The sequence below is a fragment of the Simochromis diagramma genome, unplaced genomic scaffold, assembly GCF_900408965.1.
Source record: "Simochromis diagramma unplaced genomic scaffold, fSimDia1.1 OVJJ01000578.1, whole genome shotgun sequence".
Taxonomy (NCBI): Eukaryota; Metazoa; Chordata; class Actinopteri; order Cichliformes; family Cichlidae; genus Simochromis; species Simochromis diagramma.
In genome coordinates this window covers 168532-186055 of record NW_024387395.1, presented here as the reverse complement: position 1 = coordinate 186055, position 17524 = coordinate 168532, and the positions used below count along the sequence as shown (strand labels likewise).

At 50.7% G+C, this 17524-nt stretch overlaps 3 protein-coding genes across 5 annotated transcripts; 1 reads left to right on the top strand and 2 right to left on the bottom strand.

Moving 5' to 3' along the window:
* Positions 1-209: 209 nt before the first annotated feature.
* Positions 210-8379, bottom strand: LOC120720358 (wiskott-Aldrich syndrome protein family member 3-like). 2 transcript variants are annotated; one of them, XM_040010011.1, is made up of 12 exons: positions 8007-8379; positions 5617-5689; positions 4792-4931; positions 3878-4012; positions 3636-3789; positions 3414-3531; positions 2355-2399; positions 2124-2248; positions 1780-2049; positions 1554-1693; positions 1249-1464; positions 210-1074 (listed from the first exon to the last, which is right to left on the bottom strand). In XM_040010011.1, the coding sequence occupies exons 3-12, from the start codon at positions 4922-4924 to the stop codon at positions 911-913; spliced, it is 1500 nt and encodes a 499-aa protein (XP_039865945.1). In that variant the 5' UTR covers positions 4925-4931; positions 5617-5689; positions 8007-8379; the 3' UTR covers positions 210-910. The 2 variants fall into 2 exon arrangements, with proteins under 2 accessions (XP_039865945.1, XP_039865944.1); XM_040010010.1 differs by lacking the exon at positions 5617-5689.
* A 652-nt stretch (positions 8380-9031) lies between these two features.
* On the bottom strand, positions 9032-12432 carry LOC120720362 (opsin-5-like). Its single transcript, XM_040010020.1, has 6 exons — positions 11283-12432; positions 10432-10637; positions 10259-10358; positions 10070-10174; positions 9611-9834; positions 9032-9533 (listed from the first exon to the last, which is right to left on the bottom strand). Exons 1-6 carry the CDS (start codon positions 11581-11583, stop codon positions 9054-9056), a joined length of 1416 nt encoding a protein of 471 aa, XP_039865954.1. The 5' UTR covers positions 11584-12432; the 3' UTR covers positions 9032-9053.
* A 163-nt stretch (positions 12433-12595) lies between these two features.
* LOC120720357 (serum response factor-like) lies at positions 12596-16192 on the top strand. Of its 2 annotated transcripts, XM_040010007.1 has the most exons (8): positions 12597-13378; positions 13913-14182; positions 14268-14460; positions 14651-14812; positions 14912-15019; positions 15094-15276; positions 15348-15427; positions 15711-16192. In XM_040010007.1, the coding sequence occupies exons 1-8, from the start codon at positions 12941-12943 to the stop codon at positions 15792-15794; spliced, it is 1518 nt and encodes a 505-aa protein (XP_039865941.1). In that variant the 5' UTR covers positions 12597-12940; the 3' UTR covers positions 15795-16192. The 2 variants fall into 2 exon arrangements, with proteins under 2 accessions (XP_039865942.1, XP_039865941.1); XM_040010008.1 differs by lacking the exon at positions 14651-14812 and having other exon boundaries at positions 12596-13378.
* Positions 16193-17524: the final 1332 nt, after the last annotated feature.

The following is a 17524-nucleotide window of genomic DNA, read 5'->3' as shown; positions in this document are numbered from 1 at the left end:
AAGGAGACAGATGTATGGTGAGGTAACGCGTTCCTGCTGTATTTTACTTGCATCTATTTGAAGGAGTGAACGTAAACACAAATATTGTTATTTTATATGCAGGAAATAGGTTTAAATGTTAAACACATTTCTTCAAGTCAAAGACCGTTGCATATAATGTAATTTTTCCTTGATGCATAAAGTTAAAAGATTAAAACTAATAAAACAAGTTTTAAAAAGAGACTTTAAATATTTAATGATTGAAATAAATCACAAAAATCAAGTCTTGATTTTATCTATAACTGTCTATTTTCAGTTTTTTTTCACCCACATGCAGGTCACAGAAACACAGCACGGCACGAACAGCCAATCACACATGGTACAGGACAGGGAGGACACGCCCCCTCTCCACAGCAGCAGGGATGATTATGCATGATGTCAGTAGTTACTATGATGTCATCACATTGCATCTCACACTGTAGAACAAGATGCATCATAACAGAAGAAATAAAAGAAATATAAAAACTAAAGCAACAAATATAAAGAATATGAAGAATAAAATATAAACAAAATAAAATGTAAAAACAAAAATATTAAAAACTGAAAATGTATTTTTAAAAGTTCTGATAAATTGAAAATGATGACATTTGATGTCCAAGCAGCAAAGTGATACATAAATCCAGGTCAACTTTTGTTTCATCACGAACACAGACGGTCGGCGTCCTAAGGGGGGCGCTGTGCCAAGGGTTCATTTTCTGAGTAACGTCTGTTAAACCTGCTGCTGTCAATAAAGTTTCTGCGTGTCACCATCAGCAGGTTCATAAAACACCATTGGATGCCACGCTGACTCATTAACATCAAACAGGAAAACAAGAAAGAAGTTTCGGCTCTCTGATGAGTCACTTCCTGTCAGGCGCACTCTTCCTCCTCCTTAGTCGGACCACTCCTGGTCCTCAGGCTCAGACTCCTCTTCTGATTCGCTGTATTCCACGGCAATACGTCGTGACAAGATGGTGGCAACGTCGTTTCCTGTCGGCTCTCGTTTCTTGGCCTCTTCCTGCTCGCGCTGCTCCTGAACCTTCCTCAGCTGGATCCCTGCAGACACGAGACACTGCATCAACACGCAGGACCACACCAATCCACACCAGATCACACACACATCTGTCGGACCACACCCACCAGGTCACCCTGGCCACACCCGCCCACACCAGACGAGCGTCACCCAGTGACCACCTCTATAATCTGTGAACTGTCTGCGTCCTGACTGACCTCTGCGGATAGCGGCGAGGAGGTCACTGCGGGCGTCATTCATTGGCACGTTCAGTCCAGCGGCTAGCTTCCTGCCATCCGCCGCCGGGGGCACCGGGGGCACAGCAGCAGAGGAGGGAGCTTGGCTGCTAGGACGGGAGGGGGAGGGGATGTAGTTAGCTGGGGGTAGTGGTGGAGGGGAGGGGCTATAGGGGTGGGGCTGGGCAGCAGTGCCACCTGTGGATAGAAAAGAGCAGGAGCTCCTGATTTCACGTGGACACGCAAAAGCGCCATCAGAAACCAAAAAATAGCCGGGTGCTTGTTACCTTGGTTACCAGGCACAGCTGCAGGGTGCAATGGTGTTGCCATAGCAGCAATGTGGATGGAGCTGTTTGGAAACACCACCTGTCCTGCTGATGGCATGAGAGGTGGAGGCGGTGGAGGGGCCGGAGGGATTTGATGATCACTGAGGAGGGATGGAGGTCAAAGGTCAAACATGTATATGTGCATAATGATAGTGATTATAATTTGAACGTATGTGTGTGTGTTTACTTGGCTTCCTTTGCCATGTTGGAACGTGCTCCGTTCTGATTGGCTGGGCCAGTGAGCGGCTGTGGGCGATGGTGATGCTGATGCGGCTGGTTGCGGCCCAGAGAGTGCTGGCGAGCGGTTGCCGCGGATACTGCGGAGGTGGGTCTGAGGGCACGGTCCAATGACTGAGTTTGCCCAGACCCACTGGTCGCCATGTCAGCATGATCTTTTCTATCATGCCCATCGTGGTGAGGACTGGCCGGGAAGGAGAGGTCATCTGACATCCCTGACCTTTGGGGGAGGAGTTAAAGTTCTGATGTCAGCTTATTGGACTGGGAAGTAGGTGTGAACATGCAGGTGTTTACCTGTCGGGTGACACTGAGCCGTCAGATGTATGGTGAGGTGATGGCGTGACTCGAGCATCTGGGCGGAGCTCCTTGTCATAAGCCATCAGGTTCCACTCCTGCCGCCTGTTTCGCGCTTTCCGGACCTTCCCAAGAGAAACAGTAATGACAAGTAATGAGATTTAATGAAAGTTCACAAACTTATCAAAACATGCGACTTAACAAGTTTTAACCAAACACAAATGACTTCACCTTCTTCACCTCCCGCCCTGAGGACTCCTCCACATGTCTCTGCTCCTAGAAATAAATGACCTGTTAAAGCAGCACCTTATTTTCACATACATGGATGGATGATCATGGTTGGATGCATGGATGATGGATGGATGATTATGGTTGGATGGATGGATGATGGTGGTTGGATGCGTGGATAGATGGATGGATGATGGTGGTTGGATGCGTGGATAGATGGATGGATGATCGTGGTTGGATGGATGGATGATGGTGGTTGGATGCGTGGATAGATGGATGGATGATCATGGTTGGATGCATGGATGATGGATGGATGATCATGGTTGGATGCATGGATGATGGATGGATGATTATGGTTGGATGGATGGATGATGGTGGTTGGATGCGTGGATAGATGGATGGATGATGGTGGTTGGATGCGTGGATAGATGGATGGATGATTGTGGTTGGATGCATGGATGGATGGATGATGGTGGTTGGATGCGTGGATAGATGGATGGATGATGGTGTTGATTGCGTGATAGATGGATGGATGATCGTGGTTGGCTGCGTGGATAGATGGATGATTGTGGTTGGATGCGTGGATAGAGGAATGGATGATCGTGGTTGGATGCGTGGATAGATGGATGGATGATCGTGGTTGGATGCGTGGATAGATGGATGATCGTGGTTGGATGCGTGGATAGATGGATGGATGATGGTGGTTGGATGCGTGGATAGATGGATGGATGATCGTGGTTGGGTGCGTGGATAGATGGATGATCGTGGTTGGATGCGTGGATAGATGGATGGATGATGGTGGTTGGATGCGTGGATAGATGGATGGATGATCGTGGTTGGATGCGTGGATAGATGGATGATCGTGGTTGGATGCGTGGATGGATGGATGGATGATCGTGGTTGGATGCGTGGATAGATGGATGGATGATCGTGGTTGGATGCGTGGATAGATGGATGGATGATCGTGGTTGGATGCGTGGATAGATGGATGGATAATCGTGGTTGGATGCGTGGATAGATGGATGATCGTGGTTGGATGCGTGGATAGATGGATGGATGAACCTTCTGCCGTCTCTTCTCCTTGCGTTTGTTCTCGGTGGCCTGCAGCATCTTTTCCTTCCACAGGTTGAAGAAGTACGATGGGTCGGTGTAGAACTTCAGACCAGCCTTCTTGTCGTCCCTGCAGACACAACAACAAAAACTCTGAGTTTAAAATTACCTGCAAGTAATTTAAACTCTTCCGCCTACAACCTGCAGGACATTGTGGGCGGAGTTTAAACTAACCTGTAGGCTGTCAGGATGTTGAGGGGTGGTGGCTTGTCACAGCGTTGGTACATCTCCAGCGCTGGATTAGGGATGGAGCTCCGTGACACCACCTGCTGGTCCTGAATGGTACTGCTTCTAAAAGCTTTCCGCATATTGATGTCCTGCAGCGAGACTGGAAGCACACGGAAGAGATACAGAATCTATAAACAGGTGGAGGCGCTGGATGGTCACATGATCTGAGGGCAGTGATTCTCACCAACCTTCCTCCACGGTGGAATCCAGCTGAGTGACCTTCACAGCCAGCAGGTCCACTCTCTCCTGCAGGCTGTTCATTCTCAGGTAGAAGCTGTTAGCCTCCGTGAACAGCTCGCCAAAAATGTCCTCCGCATGGCGACCTGCATGCCATCATCAGGAAGTAAAACATGTTATTACTACGCCGTGGACCGAGTGAGCTCACACAGACTTCCATCCACAGAAAACGACCCTAAAGGTCAACTCTAACGAGCGACCAGGAGCTGTTCCTGCACCCATGCTCCCGTTAAGCAGAGCCACTCATAACGATTACGGCTTTGATCTGATTTTATGAAGTTGAGCTCAGTTTGCTGGGAACACAAACATTCACCACGAGCTTCTGTCAGTGACAGGATGAATGTGTACACCTGCACACAGGTAACGCTCACACACAACTGACAGTCAAGCTTTTGAGAGGAAGTGTTTGTGTGTGTTTGGACTCCCACACCTGGGCTGTAGGCGGAGCTTCACTCCACGTGTTTTTAGCATGTGATGAGAGCGATTCCTGCTTCAGTATGACCACAAAAATAAACTTCCTGTTTTATTCAGTCACACTGAGACCAGAGGAGTCCTCTCCTACTGGGTCTCAGAGATCTACTTCCATCTTTATTTACAGTCTGTGATACTGGGTTCTCTGTTTTTACCTGGCTGCACTAAGCTGATTGGTTAGCTGTGGCTTAGGCTACTAACAGAAGCAAAATGAACAGAAAGGGTTTGCGCATCGAGGGTGTCTCACTGCAGGAATGATCTCATCACATGATTTGCATTGAATAAACTTTATTAAACTGTAAATGCAGAGTGCATGGAGGTTAGCTGAAGCATCGGAAACCTTCAGCTCGTCCCCTCATCAAGAACCAGAGTTACAACGATAACCGAAACTTACTGAGTCCTCCCAGCTGTTTGATGACAGCAGCCAGCGTGCTGTTGGTGACGCACTCCAGCTCACTGGCGACCCCATCAGGCAGAGAGCCGCGGCACAGGTACCGAGGCTCGATGATTCGCTTCACCAGCGGCATGGCTCACCTGGAGACAGAGAGACGGATCACTTCCTGTTTCTCTCTCATTTAAACGCTGATGCTCCTTTGAAAAACTAGTTCATGCATTTATTACTTCCAGGCTGAACGACTGTAATTCATTATTATCTGGAAGTCCTAAAACTCCCTGAAAAGCCTTCAGTTAATCCAAAATGCTGCAGCAAGAGTCCTGACAGGGACTAGAAAGAGAGAACAGGTTTCTCCTGTTTTGGCTTCCCTTCATTGGCTTAAATAATCAGGCCCCATCTTATCTTAATGACCTTGTAGTACCATATCACCCTATTAGAGCACTTCGCTCTCGCTCTGCAGGCCTACTTGTTGTTCCTAGAGTATTTAAAAGTAGAATGGGAGGCAGAGCCTTCAGTTTTTAGGCCCCTCTTCTGTGGAACCAGCTTCCAGTTTGGATTCAGGAGACAGACACTATCTCTACTTTCAAGATTAGGCTTCAAACTTTCTTTTTTGCTAAAGCATATAGTTAGGGCTGGACCAGGTGACCCTGAATCCTCCCTTAGTGATGCTGCAATAGACGTAGGCTGCCGGGGATTCCCATGATGCACTGGGTGTTTCTTCTTCACTCACTATATATTAACAGACCTCTCTGCATTGAATCATACTTGTTATTAATCTTTGTCTCTCTTCCACAGCATGTCTTTATCCTGTCTTCCTTCTCTCACCCCAACTGGTCGCATGTTTACATGTTGACACAGTTTCTTCCTCCAGGTCGTCAGACTCCTGAACACTCAGTGACTGGAATGACACACACACACACACCTTCGCACATGTTACTACCAAGCACTTATCTGCAGTATCTCACACACACAGCTATAGACACCAAGTTACTTTTTGCACAACGATCAGTATTTTGCACATTTCTTGTCTTGTATCTGTCTCGTCTCGTTTTGTTGCACTTTAAGTCCTGTGTTCATCAGTTATATGTCATATGTAACACCAGGGTGTCGGAGGAACACTGTCTCGTTTCACTCTGCACTGTACCACTGCACATGGTTGGAATGACAATAAAAGCCACTTGACTTGACTTTAACAGTTCCTCTTAGGATTCAACATCATTTAAGATAAATCACAACAGCGCAGCCTCAAAAACCGTTTGATGCTTCCAACCAAAACAACACAAAACACATATAAGGTACACATAAGGTAACAAACACAGGGCGCCGTACGATTGTGGGGTTTTACTATGAGTCTTTACAGTATGAAGCAGCTTGAGGTGACTATTGTTAGGATTTAATGCTCTATAAATAAAATGAATTCAATCAACTTCAGACTCTGCTGATAAATACTGATCAAAACTATGAGATCAGATCAAATCAGTGAGTTCCTACTAAAGCTGGGCAAACACTGTGCGATTTTTTTTCAGTCGCGTTATTCAGCTCCTGCTCAAACTGTACGATTGACTCGCAGGGGTTAGAAGTTCGTAGGTCACGATGCAGGTCTCACACTATACGGCCCGATGCTCTGATGCGACCTGAGTGCTCACACTGTGCGTCCATAACATGAAGGTAATCTGTCGCTCGCTCCCCCTCTCTGTCTCTCACTCACACAGACACACACACACCATCAACTTTGCCAAATTGCTAATGAAAAACATTGATCAGGCAGCTGTGATTGAGCAGCAACGTAAATCCAACTATTTTCACGGTTGTTGTGGTCGTGATGATTTTGTGAGGCCACATGGAAAAGGCTCGGATGAGCGAAAGTTCTACAAGTGCCTCCATCGCTTGTGTCCAGATCACACGCTGCACTGCTGTGCTTCTCCGTCTTTTTCACCGACGTTTATGTGTTTGCGCGTGCGCAGTGTGAGAAGCTACGGTGACACGCTCACGACGGTCGTGAGGTGTTAATCGCGTCTCGTTAACCCACGTATACTACACGACGCACGATGAAGGCCAAAATCGGGCCGATCACCAAAACGGTCGCACGACTCAAAAATCGGCTCAAAATGGGCCAAAAATCGCAGAGTGTGAGCCCAGCTAGTACAGCAGCTCCTCTCATGTACAACAACAGGTGATTACAGTCATGCACCATGACATCACTGCCTGACCTCTGACCCCCAGCTGTGCTGAGTTCTCACCGGGAAACTGCTCAGATTACACCTTCATCACCCTCATCATCATCCTCAGTAACCGACAGTGATTGATTGGCTGTCGGTCCTCAGTGGTGCAGAGGAATCTGTGTGTGTGTGAATGCTATCTCAGAGGCAGCGCCATGGAAACAGCACATTATGCTCTGCTGCCCACAGACAGCACCATGGTTACTGTTGCTAGGAGACAGTGGGAGGTCGTGCATCCCTTCACACAGCCATGAATAGAATGTAATCAGATTACTGTAACTACCATCTGCTGTTTCTAAAGCTGTACGATAGATACCTGTTAATCAGTGACAGCCAATCAGAGTCCTTCCTGGATTGTCTGTTACTACAGACTGATGTCATTTAACTGCTCTAACAGCACAAACACAGTCCAGAGGTCCAGTTCAGGTGAAGCTATCTGTGAGTCAGAAAGGCCACGCCCCTAATGATGCAAACTTGAAGCTTTAATTTTAACAGTTGAGTTATAAAAACATCCTCGTGTGTGTGTGTGTGTGTGTATGTGTGTGTGTGTGTGTGTGTGCGCGGTTCCTCCAGCCTCGAGTCTGGACTACACTTCCCAGGAGTCCACTCAGGTGAGAGTGATGTCAATTTCATCATCAGCTGATCTACTCCAGAACTCCTGTCGGAGAACCACGTGACCCACAGAACCCACTGCTGTCTGCAGATATCTCAAGACTTATGACGTCATGTCTCACAGGTGCACTTGCAGTAACGCGCACACTTGCAGAAATGAGTGCGTGACCAAATGCAGTGTGTGTGTGTGCTGATCAATAGCCGATGACGTCAGGGTCGGATATTATCACCATCATCTTCCTCAAAAACAGACGGTGTTTGATTGGCTCCTATCGTCAGTAGCGTGGATAGTGTGTTTGTGTGTGCGTGTCAGAGAGACCCTCACCCACGCGGATCGATCATAGTAACGCTTTCGAACCGATAGGACGGATCGATCAGACTCACCGGGCTCTGGCGGTTCCACTCCGGTTCGTTCCACTGAAGCTGCCTCGTCACAGAGCAGCGCGCGGCGGACTCCTCATCCTCCTCCGACCGGGATGAAGGCTGGAGAGGCGGGGGCGGGGCTGGACCCGGCTTCTGTCCGCAGTCACGGAGCTGCAGCGCCGCCTGCTGACTGCGCGCTGTGACACGTTTACCACAAATCCGCGTGAACGTGCACACCTGCGCACGGAGGTAACGAGCTTGTGTGTGTGTGTGTTTGATTTTTGCTGCAGACTCACACTGAAGCGCTGGACTGTGATTAGCGGTCAGACTGAGGCTGATCATGTGACAGCCTCATCTCGGCCCCTCCCACACAGCCTTAATTGGTCAATTCATTCTGACCAGCAGTCGGTTTAGGGAGACGTGTGTCCGAACTCTGAGTGCTCTTTGACTTCACAGGAAGCATACCCACCCACACCCACCCACACCCGCCTACCATCATCCAGCAGGTATGCAGCTGCTCTGTGTGAGCTCATGCTCCTGTGAGTCTCCATCAGAGGAGCCGTAGATGATCGCATCGCTTTGTCCTCCACCTGTGGAGGCTCACTGAGCTGAACTCTCCCCTCCTTCAGCTCAGAGACCCTCAGCCTCTGTGAGAGCAGCTTTCTGCTCCCGTCATCACACTACTCCACCCCATTGAGACGACTCCAGCTGGAGACCCACGCTCCACAGGATTCAAGCCTCAAATCATTTCCTGCGTGTCCTCTATGACTTCCTGTCCAGTGCCTGGACAGAGAACGGCCAACATTCAAAAAACGACACTTTTGTTTGCTCCTAAAAAACTTTATTGAAACATGTGACTCAATCAAATTCACACTGAGTGGTTATCAAAACTGAGACTTTATATAAAACATCATCAGGGTTTTATGGGCTCTTCCTCTCCTCGTGGTCACACACAGGTGTCTAACGCTAACCTCCACTCCTCGCTCACCAAACAGAACGGTGTGAGCACTCGATGGGGCGGAGTCTCTATAGACCAGACTTAACGAGGATCGATATTTCAGTCGTCCATCAGAGTCTCTCGCATTCAAAGCCAGAACTGGTCTCAGAGGGGCGGGGCATGTCGATGTAGAACACCTCCTTGTTGACGGGTGGCGGCGTGGATGGCGGACTCACTGCCCCCGAGTCCTGGGTCAGGGCCTCGTGGGGATGGTTCACTAACGAGTACTTCTTTTCAGGCCGGCTCAGATGAACTTTGAATCTGGCCCCGCCTCCTGTGGCAAGACGACCGTCAACCTTGGGTTTGAAACACTTCAGCTTGACGGTGTCTTTGGCGTCACGCGTGCACGGCAGCAGGACCGCCACGTCTTTGCGGAATTTGGAGCTGAGACCAAAGTAGATGAGCGGGTTGTAGAAACTGGCAGATTTGGCAAAGAGGCGGGTGAAGATGCTGGTGAGGTTGGGCACGTGGAAACCCCAGGCGGACCACATGGACACCACGGCGTACGGCGACCAGGCCAGGATAAAGGCTGTGCAGATCACTATGGAAACCTGCAGAGACAGAGAAAGTGATCGAACTTCCCGAACGGCACTCTGGTGGGCAGGAGATGACAGCGACAAACACTCACGACGGTCACGTCTCTCTCGATCTTCCGCTGGCGGTCGGTCAGGTCTCCCTCGGCCGACAGCGCGTTGCCTCGCTTCACCGTGTTGATGATGGACACGTAGCAGAACAGCATGACGAGCACGGGGATGAAGAAGCAGCACACAAAGATGGAGACGATGTAGGACTTGTAGACACTCGAGTAGTTTGCCTTGGCCCAGTCAATCTCACAGGTCCCATAGCCGCGATCTGCACAGACGACAGACACTGTCACTACAGGAAGGCCTTCCACTGCTCACTTCCTGTTCTATAAGGGCGCAGTGGACCCCTGACAGACCAATCAGCACGCGGCAGCAGGACACTGGTGTTTTATGGTCCCTGCTTTATCTGAGCCTCATTCACTCTAACGCACCGCCCTGGAGAGACCTGCAGCCACTTCCTGTACTGTGAGGGGGTCAGGGGTCAGAGGTCAGGGTATTCTTGCCTGTGTAGCTGCCCCAGCCGAGCAGCGGCGCCCCGGACCAGAATCCAGCTGCGATCCAGATGAGCGACAGACACACGAACACACTGGTCCTGGTGATGTAATGCGCTGAAACACACACACTCACTCAGGTAACATGGTAATAACATGTTAACACTATGATGGTGAACACCTGATGGGCGGACCTCTGACCTCGGCTTGGGTGGCATCCTTTGATGTAGCGTGTGATGCTGATCATGGTCAGCGTGTAGATGCTGCTCAGACCGAACACCAGCGTGAAGAACCCGTCCACCTGCGTGAGAACACGTCACAGGTGAGCCCGTCACGTCCCACCACAGGCTGAGCCTGAGCTGGGACGTCAGTACCTGGCAGGTCCAGATGGAGGAGATGAGGTAGCCGCTGTCCTGGAAGACGTTGAAGATCTCGATGATTCCTCTGGAGTATCCGAACACGGAGATGCTGGCGTCTGAGACGGCGAGGTTATAGGTCAGGTAGTCGGTGGGCAGCAGCGAGGCTCTCTGCCTGTAGAGGACGAAGAGGACGATGCTGTTCCCGAACCAGGACATCCATCCTGGAAACACACAGGTGCATACAGGTACTTCAGTGTGTACAGTAAGTACACAGTGTACACACAGTACTACACAGGAGCAGCTGAGGGAAATCCAGTAGGTCACTACTAAGAACACTTAAAGTGCAGCTGATGTCCAGCAGACAGGTGAGAGCGACACCTGCTCTGTTACCCACAGCCAGAGAAGCTCATCAAAGCTGCTGCAGCTGAGAGCGCTGCTGTGCCCACAGCATGATCAGAGTATTGATCGCTGATCACTGACAGACTGAAGCCAAATAACACCACACAGATTCAGGACACAACGATGACACAGCACATGTGTCTGTGTGTGTGTGTGTGAGTCTGTGTGTGTGTGTGTGAGTCTGTGTGTGTGTGTGTGTGTGTGTGAGTCTGTGTGTGTCTGTGTGAGTCTGTGTGTGTGTGTGTGTGTGTGTGTGAGTCTGTGTGTGTCTGTGTGTGTGTGTGTGTGTGTGTGTGTGTGTGTGTGAGTCTGTGTGTGTCTGTGTGAGTCTGTGTGTGTGTGTGTGTGTGTGTGTGTGAGTCTGTGTGAGTCTGTGTGTGTGTGTGTGTGTGTCTGTGTGTGTGTCTGTTTGTTTTTGTCTGTGTGTCTGATTGTGTATGTGTGTGTATGTGTGCGTGCGCGCTCACCCAGCAGCAGTAGGTAGACTCCTATGATGGTCTCCCCCTGGTCAGTCAGGGGGGGATCTCGCCCCCCTCCCAGGATGAAGCTGTTGTTCCTCCAGGGGGGGCCGCCGGCTGCAGCGCCGCTGAGCGACATGTTGCGTGTGGCGTGTAAATGGCGTGTGTTCTGCAAGTACCGCCGGACTCTGCAGCTAATTTGAGGTGAGATTACAGGCTGATCCTGGTTCAGCACTAGTGACTCCAAAGCAGCACCCAGCAGGCCCCAGCTCACTGATTGGCTGAAGGAGTGATGATGTAATAAACTCATTAAAGGATTCAGACTGATCTCTGCTGATGTATTGATCTGACTTCAGTCTGGAAAGTAACTCAGTACGTTTAGTGTACTGTGAAGTACTCCTTTGAGGTACTTTCACTTTAGTACTGAGAAATCTGGACGCTGCATGAAAACAGACATTTCATCACGGGATGACGGGGGCGGAGCCATAAACAGTCTGATGAAATCTGATGGTTTTTATTTCAATTTCTTTTTTCATGTTGTTCTTTTTCATCTTTTATTATTTCCCAAGTTTGTGTTTTTTCTTTATAACTTTTCATTTTACTACTCTAGAACATCATTCAGATTTCATGTTGCTGAGGTCACGGTTTGACCCCACAGTCAAAGGTCAAAGTTCAGATGGTTTAGCTCACTCATCTCTCTCATTCTCTGGGCTGGAATTTTATGTATTTGAGTCTGAATAGAGAGCACCATCATGAGGACCTGAGCGCTCTCACGGGGCGTTGCATGTTATCGGGATGTTTGGTTTAGGTTGCTGAGCATGTTCTTTCAGTGTTTCCTGCCGTGGAGCAGGTCATTCCTCCATGTTCCTCGTGTCATATATAAAAGCAGGTGTAACGCTGCGACCCGACACTCGAATCTAATCTATGAAATCTTTTCACTTTTTTTATTTGTGTTATTGATTATTGTCATATTGGCACAGCTGGGCTTCCACAGTCGTCCTCTTATCTCCACGTGTTGCAGCTGTTCAGGCTGGAGGTGTGCAGGAAGAAGGATGCCCATATAAGGAGAGGCGGGGCCATAAAAGGAAACGCGTTCTTTATATGGAGAAAGGTGTCCCGGTCGTACAGCCCAGAACTGCGTATCATTGCGCACAAGCTTCGGTAAGTTCGCACCTGTCCGCACCAGACCATAAAGACTCCCTACCCCGACACTTCCGGTGAGAGGTAAGGCGATTCCGAGCCGCGGGGTGGCTGCAGTGGCTGTGAAGTGCCGGACTACCTGTCAGAGCGGACGGATATCTGCGGAAGCTGCCCGTCATTTCCTTATGTGGAGCGGAGTGATCCGTGGGGGGCCGGGCCTCGCTGCTCTGTGAAAACAACTTCACAACTTTTTCTAATTTCTGATCGATCCGGATCGATTTCCTGCGGAAAGTGTGCCCGGCGGCTTCCCCTCACGGCCCGCGGGCTCCCGGAGCTTTCTAACGGACTCACCGGGCGACCTGTCGCTGAAGAGCCGCTGAGCGCTTAGCCTAGCCCCGTTAGCCACGCAGCTAGCGGTGCGGCTAGTCGACCCCGACCCGGCGCGGAGCTCCGAGCCCCGCCGAGGGTCTCTCCGGCGCACCCGGAGGATCCATCGTTCGGGCCCGGTGGGAGGGACGCTGATAAGGATGCTGGCGGGCAGCGGGGCCGAGATGGGCTCCAGAACCTTACCTGGACGCATGAGCAGCACAGACACAGCCGGACCGGAACCGGACACGGCCCGTGAGACTGGCGAGGGGGCACCGGAGGACCGGGACTACAGCGCCGAGGGGGCGTTCAGCGGCTCCGACCAGGACTCGGACTCCGCGGAGGACGATGACACGGGGGGCCCGGGTGGGGACCGGAGGGGCGTGAAGCGGGAGAGGAGCGAGCGGGAGGTCGGGCATCAGGCGGCGCAGAGCTCCGGAGGCCTCAGCGGGGCGTACAGTGGTCTGAGGCCCGGGGCGGCGGGGGTGAAGCCCGGCAAGAAGACCCGAGGCAGGGTGAAGATCAAGATGGAGTTCATAGACAACAAGCTGCGGAGGTACACCACCTTCAGCAAGAGGAAGACCGGCATCATGAAGAAGGTGAGAGGCAGCAGGGGTCAGAGATCAGCTGTGGGTTTACTCTGACATTGAAATTTTCACATTTCGTCTCAATCTAAGCTTCTAAAATCCAAAAGTATATGAAAGCTTCACCTGCCACAGAGCACAGGTGTATCATCACCCTGTTCTCACCTGCAGAGCTTCACCTGGAGGCTCGGGAGCAGGTGGAGGCTAAAAAGGGTGACGTTGTACCAGCTCAGGTCTGCAGGTGTGTCTGAGCGTTCAGTAAGGTTCTTTAGAGCGTCTCACCTGTAGACAGGTGAAGTTTGGCTGGAGCCAGCAGGGTGCAGCAGGTAGAATCAGTCAATAAAAATCAAAGTAGAATACAGTAGAGCTCAGTGAGTAAAACTCAATAAATACAGATGAGCCACTGTCTCTGCTTTCAGCTCAGTTTACCTGACAGGTGAGGTTAGTGGTACAGCATCAGTCAGCTGTTCACTCCAGGAACTGCACCATGTCTGCAGGTGTGTTTAGACCGATAGCGTGTTCACCTGTTGTACCTGCTCCCCCACCCAGGCGTACGAGCTGTCCACGCTCACAGGTACGCAGGTGTTGCTGCTTGTTGCCAGCGAGACGGGCCACGTGTACACCTTCGCCACGAGGAAGCTGCAGCCGATGATCACGTCAGAGACGGGGAAAGCTCTGATCCAGACCTGCCTGAACTCGCCAGACTCGCCGCCGCGCTCCGACCCCTCCTCCGACCAGAGGATGAGCGCCACGGGCTTCGAGGAGACCGACCTCAGCTATCAGGTGTCAGAAGCTGACGGCTGCTCCGAGGCTGCCAAGGTAGCGTCCAGGTGCTGTTACTTAAATGTCGGGATCAGCGCTTTTAGCCCCGCTCCTTAAATACAGATGTCGTGTGTGTCTGCAGGATCTGGTCAAACCGGCCTTCAGCCTGGCCAGCTCCTCCTCCTCCTCCACATCCTGCTCCTCTTCATCCTCAGCGTCCCTGCAGGTGCAGACCAGCGCCCCCACCTGGCAGCCGCCGTCCTCGACCGCCAATGGGACGCTGCTGAAGACATCAGCCGGGGTGGTGCTTCCTGGAGGCTTTACCTTGATGTCAGGTAGGTGGGCGGTGTCAACTGCTGACACAAGGCTCGTGTTTGTGTTGTTTCTTAGCTGGCAGGTAAAAGTAAACATTTCAATGGCCACCAGAGCACCTGCTGGTCTTTCACCTGTCCACACACTTTTGGCTTTCCTGCTGCTTTTATTCAGCTAATCTGTCTCTGGACCCACCCTTTCACCTGTCTGCAGGTGGCTCGCTGCCTCCGGGCGCACACATCCCCCTCAGCCAGCTGCAGAGCCAGTCTTTGGCCATCCAGGGCCCCGTGGCCCCAGGCCCCACCCCCACACTGCATGCTTCACCCACACAGCCAGCTACGTTGCTGCGGCTTCCTGCCACCGTGTCGCTGTCAGGTCAGCACACTGCTACGCCATCCTCCTGTCAATCGGTGCGTTTTCCTTAGCTTGCCTGCCAACAGGTGAATGTTAGCTCCGCCCTCTTTGTGTCATCAGGACCTGGAGTCTCTCAGCAGCTACAGACAATCCAAGTACAGACCAGCAGCCAGCAGGCAACCGCCAATCACAGCAGCTCTGACATGCAGAGCCCCGCCTCCTCCACAGGTATGAACACAAAGACACGTTCCGTAACGGGTTAACGTAGCACCGCCAACCTGACCATCTTCCTCTCTCTGCAGCAAGTCTTCCCGTCTCCATCGTCTCCTCCCCTTCCTCCTCCTCTTCCTCGGTAGCAGGTCACATGATGTACCCAGGCAGTCACACGGTGATGTATGCCGCACCAACGCCCTCGCTGGGCGACGGCAGCCTCACCGTCCTCAACACCTTCTCTCCAGCAGGCCACACCCAGTCACATGACCCAGGTGACCGACTGTTAATATTTGCTGAAATGAAAACGTTTTCAGAAAAACCACAAACTCTTTTCTTCTTTCAGCCGCCGTGCCGCAGGTCTTCCTCACCTCTCTTCCTCCAGGCACCACTCAGATCCCAGTTTCTGCAGTCCAGCTGCACCCGGTACCACAACCCGCTAACTGCACGCCAACTGCACATGACACATTAATGACACGTTCACGCACATCCCTGCAGGCGGCCGTTAACATCGAGCCAAGTCAGTTTTACTTGTAAAGCACGTTTAAAAGACATCGAGTGTCGGCAGCGTGCTGAACAGGGAGACAATGTAACCAAACACGAGATAAACGAGGTCAAAAGATTACAAAACATTTATGTACACACAAGTATGTGAATGTTTGTAAACATGGCTGCGCTCACTGCAGTGACACTTTGTTTGTTTGTTTAGATGGTCATCAGTCAACAGAGCAGCAACAACCTGACCGAGCTGCAGGTCGTCAGTCTGGACGTCCACCAATCAAAAGACGACTGAGATGAACGCAGATGATTCGTTTCCTTCTTTGTTGCGGCGGTTTGATGGACTTCCTGTTTACGTGTTTGTGTTGATCATGTAAACAAAAACATGTCGTCATCAGTTGGTACTTCCTGGAACGCCGACCCGTTGCCGATGTCCAGGTCAATGTAGTGATGATGTCACTCTGCCAGGCGTCTTTCATTTGAGATGAAGAAAGTGCCAAAAGTGTGCGGACGCTCGTTTGTGTGGCGGTGTCGCGCACGGTGACACGCAGACAGCAGGAACACCAGGAGCATCACTTCCTGTATGGACCTTTCAAAGTAAAACCTGGATCTGTATTCTCTGAACGTTCATCTTTGATTTGAAGAAATGTGAAAATGATTTCAGTTGTTATTAAAATGTTTCATGTGAACGCCTGAGGATTAATAATCATTTCGTTCTATGACGAGCTGACCCTCCAACAGACAGACACGACCAATACGACACATGAAGAAGAAGCAATGACGGGCGGGTAAGAGTGAGAGCAGTTAAGAAAGTGCTTCTGCTCAAATTTATAGTTTTTACACAAACAACCAATCATATTCACCCGTCAGCGGTGACAGGATGAGGTCACATGGGGGCGGGGTGGACTTTGAAGTTTGTGAAAGAAGCGATGTGGGAGTTCTTACCACAGGTGCATCCAGGATGCCGCCAGTATTTGTAAGCTAGTTTGCATTTAGCAGTGATTGGTGGACGACTGTCAGCTGACCTGGAACCTGCACAATGACATGAGTTCAGCAAAGCCAGGATTGTCTTATCCTGACATCATCATCAGGAGCAGCGGCCTGCACTACCATGTATCCAGCTACCCTCCACTCTGTACCACAAAGGTGCTTCCCTTCTCACCGGGGTAAGTCGCCATGGTAACCCATGATGCGAACAGGTTAGGTTTGAGGAAAGCCTGAGGTCTGTTTCCCTGATGAGCAGCATCGATTATAACACAGCTTTATTGGCAGCACACAGATTTGCAGCAGTGTTATTGTTCTGTGCACATTAACATCTGATCCTGCTGCACAGACTGAGCCCAGGTTTGACTTCAGCAGTGAGTCTGCAGCTCGAGTGTTTCCTCACACTCGTCTCCAGCAGCTCAGACTGAACCTGCACCATCATGCTGATCTCTTTCACACTCCTGCACACACCTGAATACCTGTTCAGTCACTTGGAGATATGAGAGAAAGTTTTGATGCCTTCTCACTAGGGCTGCCACGATTACGTCGACTATCAAAATCGTCGACGGCTGATTTAATAGTCGACGCGTCGTTTGAAGCTTTGTAAGATCCCAAAAGACGCAGGAATAAGTAGTAGGATTTAAGAGTGTAATAACGGATTGAAACAGAAGATGGCAGCACTGCATGTACAAGGATGCCAGCTGCCGTTAAACCCCGAAGAAGAAGAAGCTGTGTCCCAGAATTCATAGCGCAGCCCAGCTCAGTTTCCAACAATGGCGGTAGCCTGGAGGTGAGTTTGGGCTCATTGTCCTGGTGAAAAACAAATGATGGGATGGCATGTCGCTGCAGGATGCCCCGCCCTCATCACACCTCCTCCTCCATGCTTCACAGTGGGAACCATGCATGTAGAGACCATCACGTGCAGCGTGTGGAACCAAAGATCTCAGATGTGGACTCATCAGCCCAAAGCACAGATGGTCTAATGTCCACTCCTTGTGTTTTTTGGTCCAAACAAATCTGTTCTGCTTGTTGCTTTTCCTT

Coding starts and splice junctions, on each gene's coding strand:
- LOC120720357 (XM_040010007.1), top strand. CDS start 12,941: ATGCTGGCGGGCAGCGGGGCCGAGATGGGCTCCAGAACCTTACCTGGA. Junction 14,813..14,911: donor TGCCACCGTGTCGCTGTCAG/GTCAGCACACTG, acceptor TTGTGTCATCAG/GACCTGGAGTCTCTCAGCAG. Junction 15,277..15,347: donor CACCCAGTCACATGACCCAG/GTGACCGACTGT, acceptor TTCTTCTTTCAG/CCGCCGTGCCGCAGGTCTTC.
- LOC120720362 (XM_040010020.1), bottom strand. CDS start 11,583: ATGAGTTTATTACATCATCACTCCTTCAGCCAATCAGTGAGCTGGGGC. Junction 9,835..10,069: donor CGGCTGGGGCAGCTACACAG/GCAAGAATACCC, acceptor TCGTCTGTGCAG/ATCGCGGCTATGGGACCTGT. Junction 9,534..9,610: donor TCGAGAGAGACGTGACCGTC/GTGAGTGTTTGT, acceptor CTGTCTCTGCAG/GTTTCCATAGTGATCTGCAC.
- LOC120720358 (XM_040010011.1), bottom strand. CDS start 4,924: ATGCCGCTGGTGAAGCGAATCATCGAGCCTCGGTACCTGTGCCGCGGC. Junction 3,790..3,877: donor GGATTCCACCGTGGAGGAAG/GTTGGTGAGAAT, acceptor GTGTGCTTCCAG/TCTCGCTGCAGGACATCAAT. Junction 2,050..2,123: donor GGCTCAGTGTCACCCGACAG/GTAAACACCTGC, acceptor CCTCCCCCAAAG/GTCAGGGATGTCAGATGACC.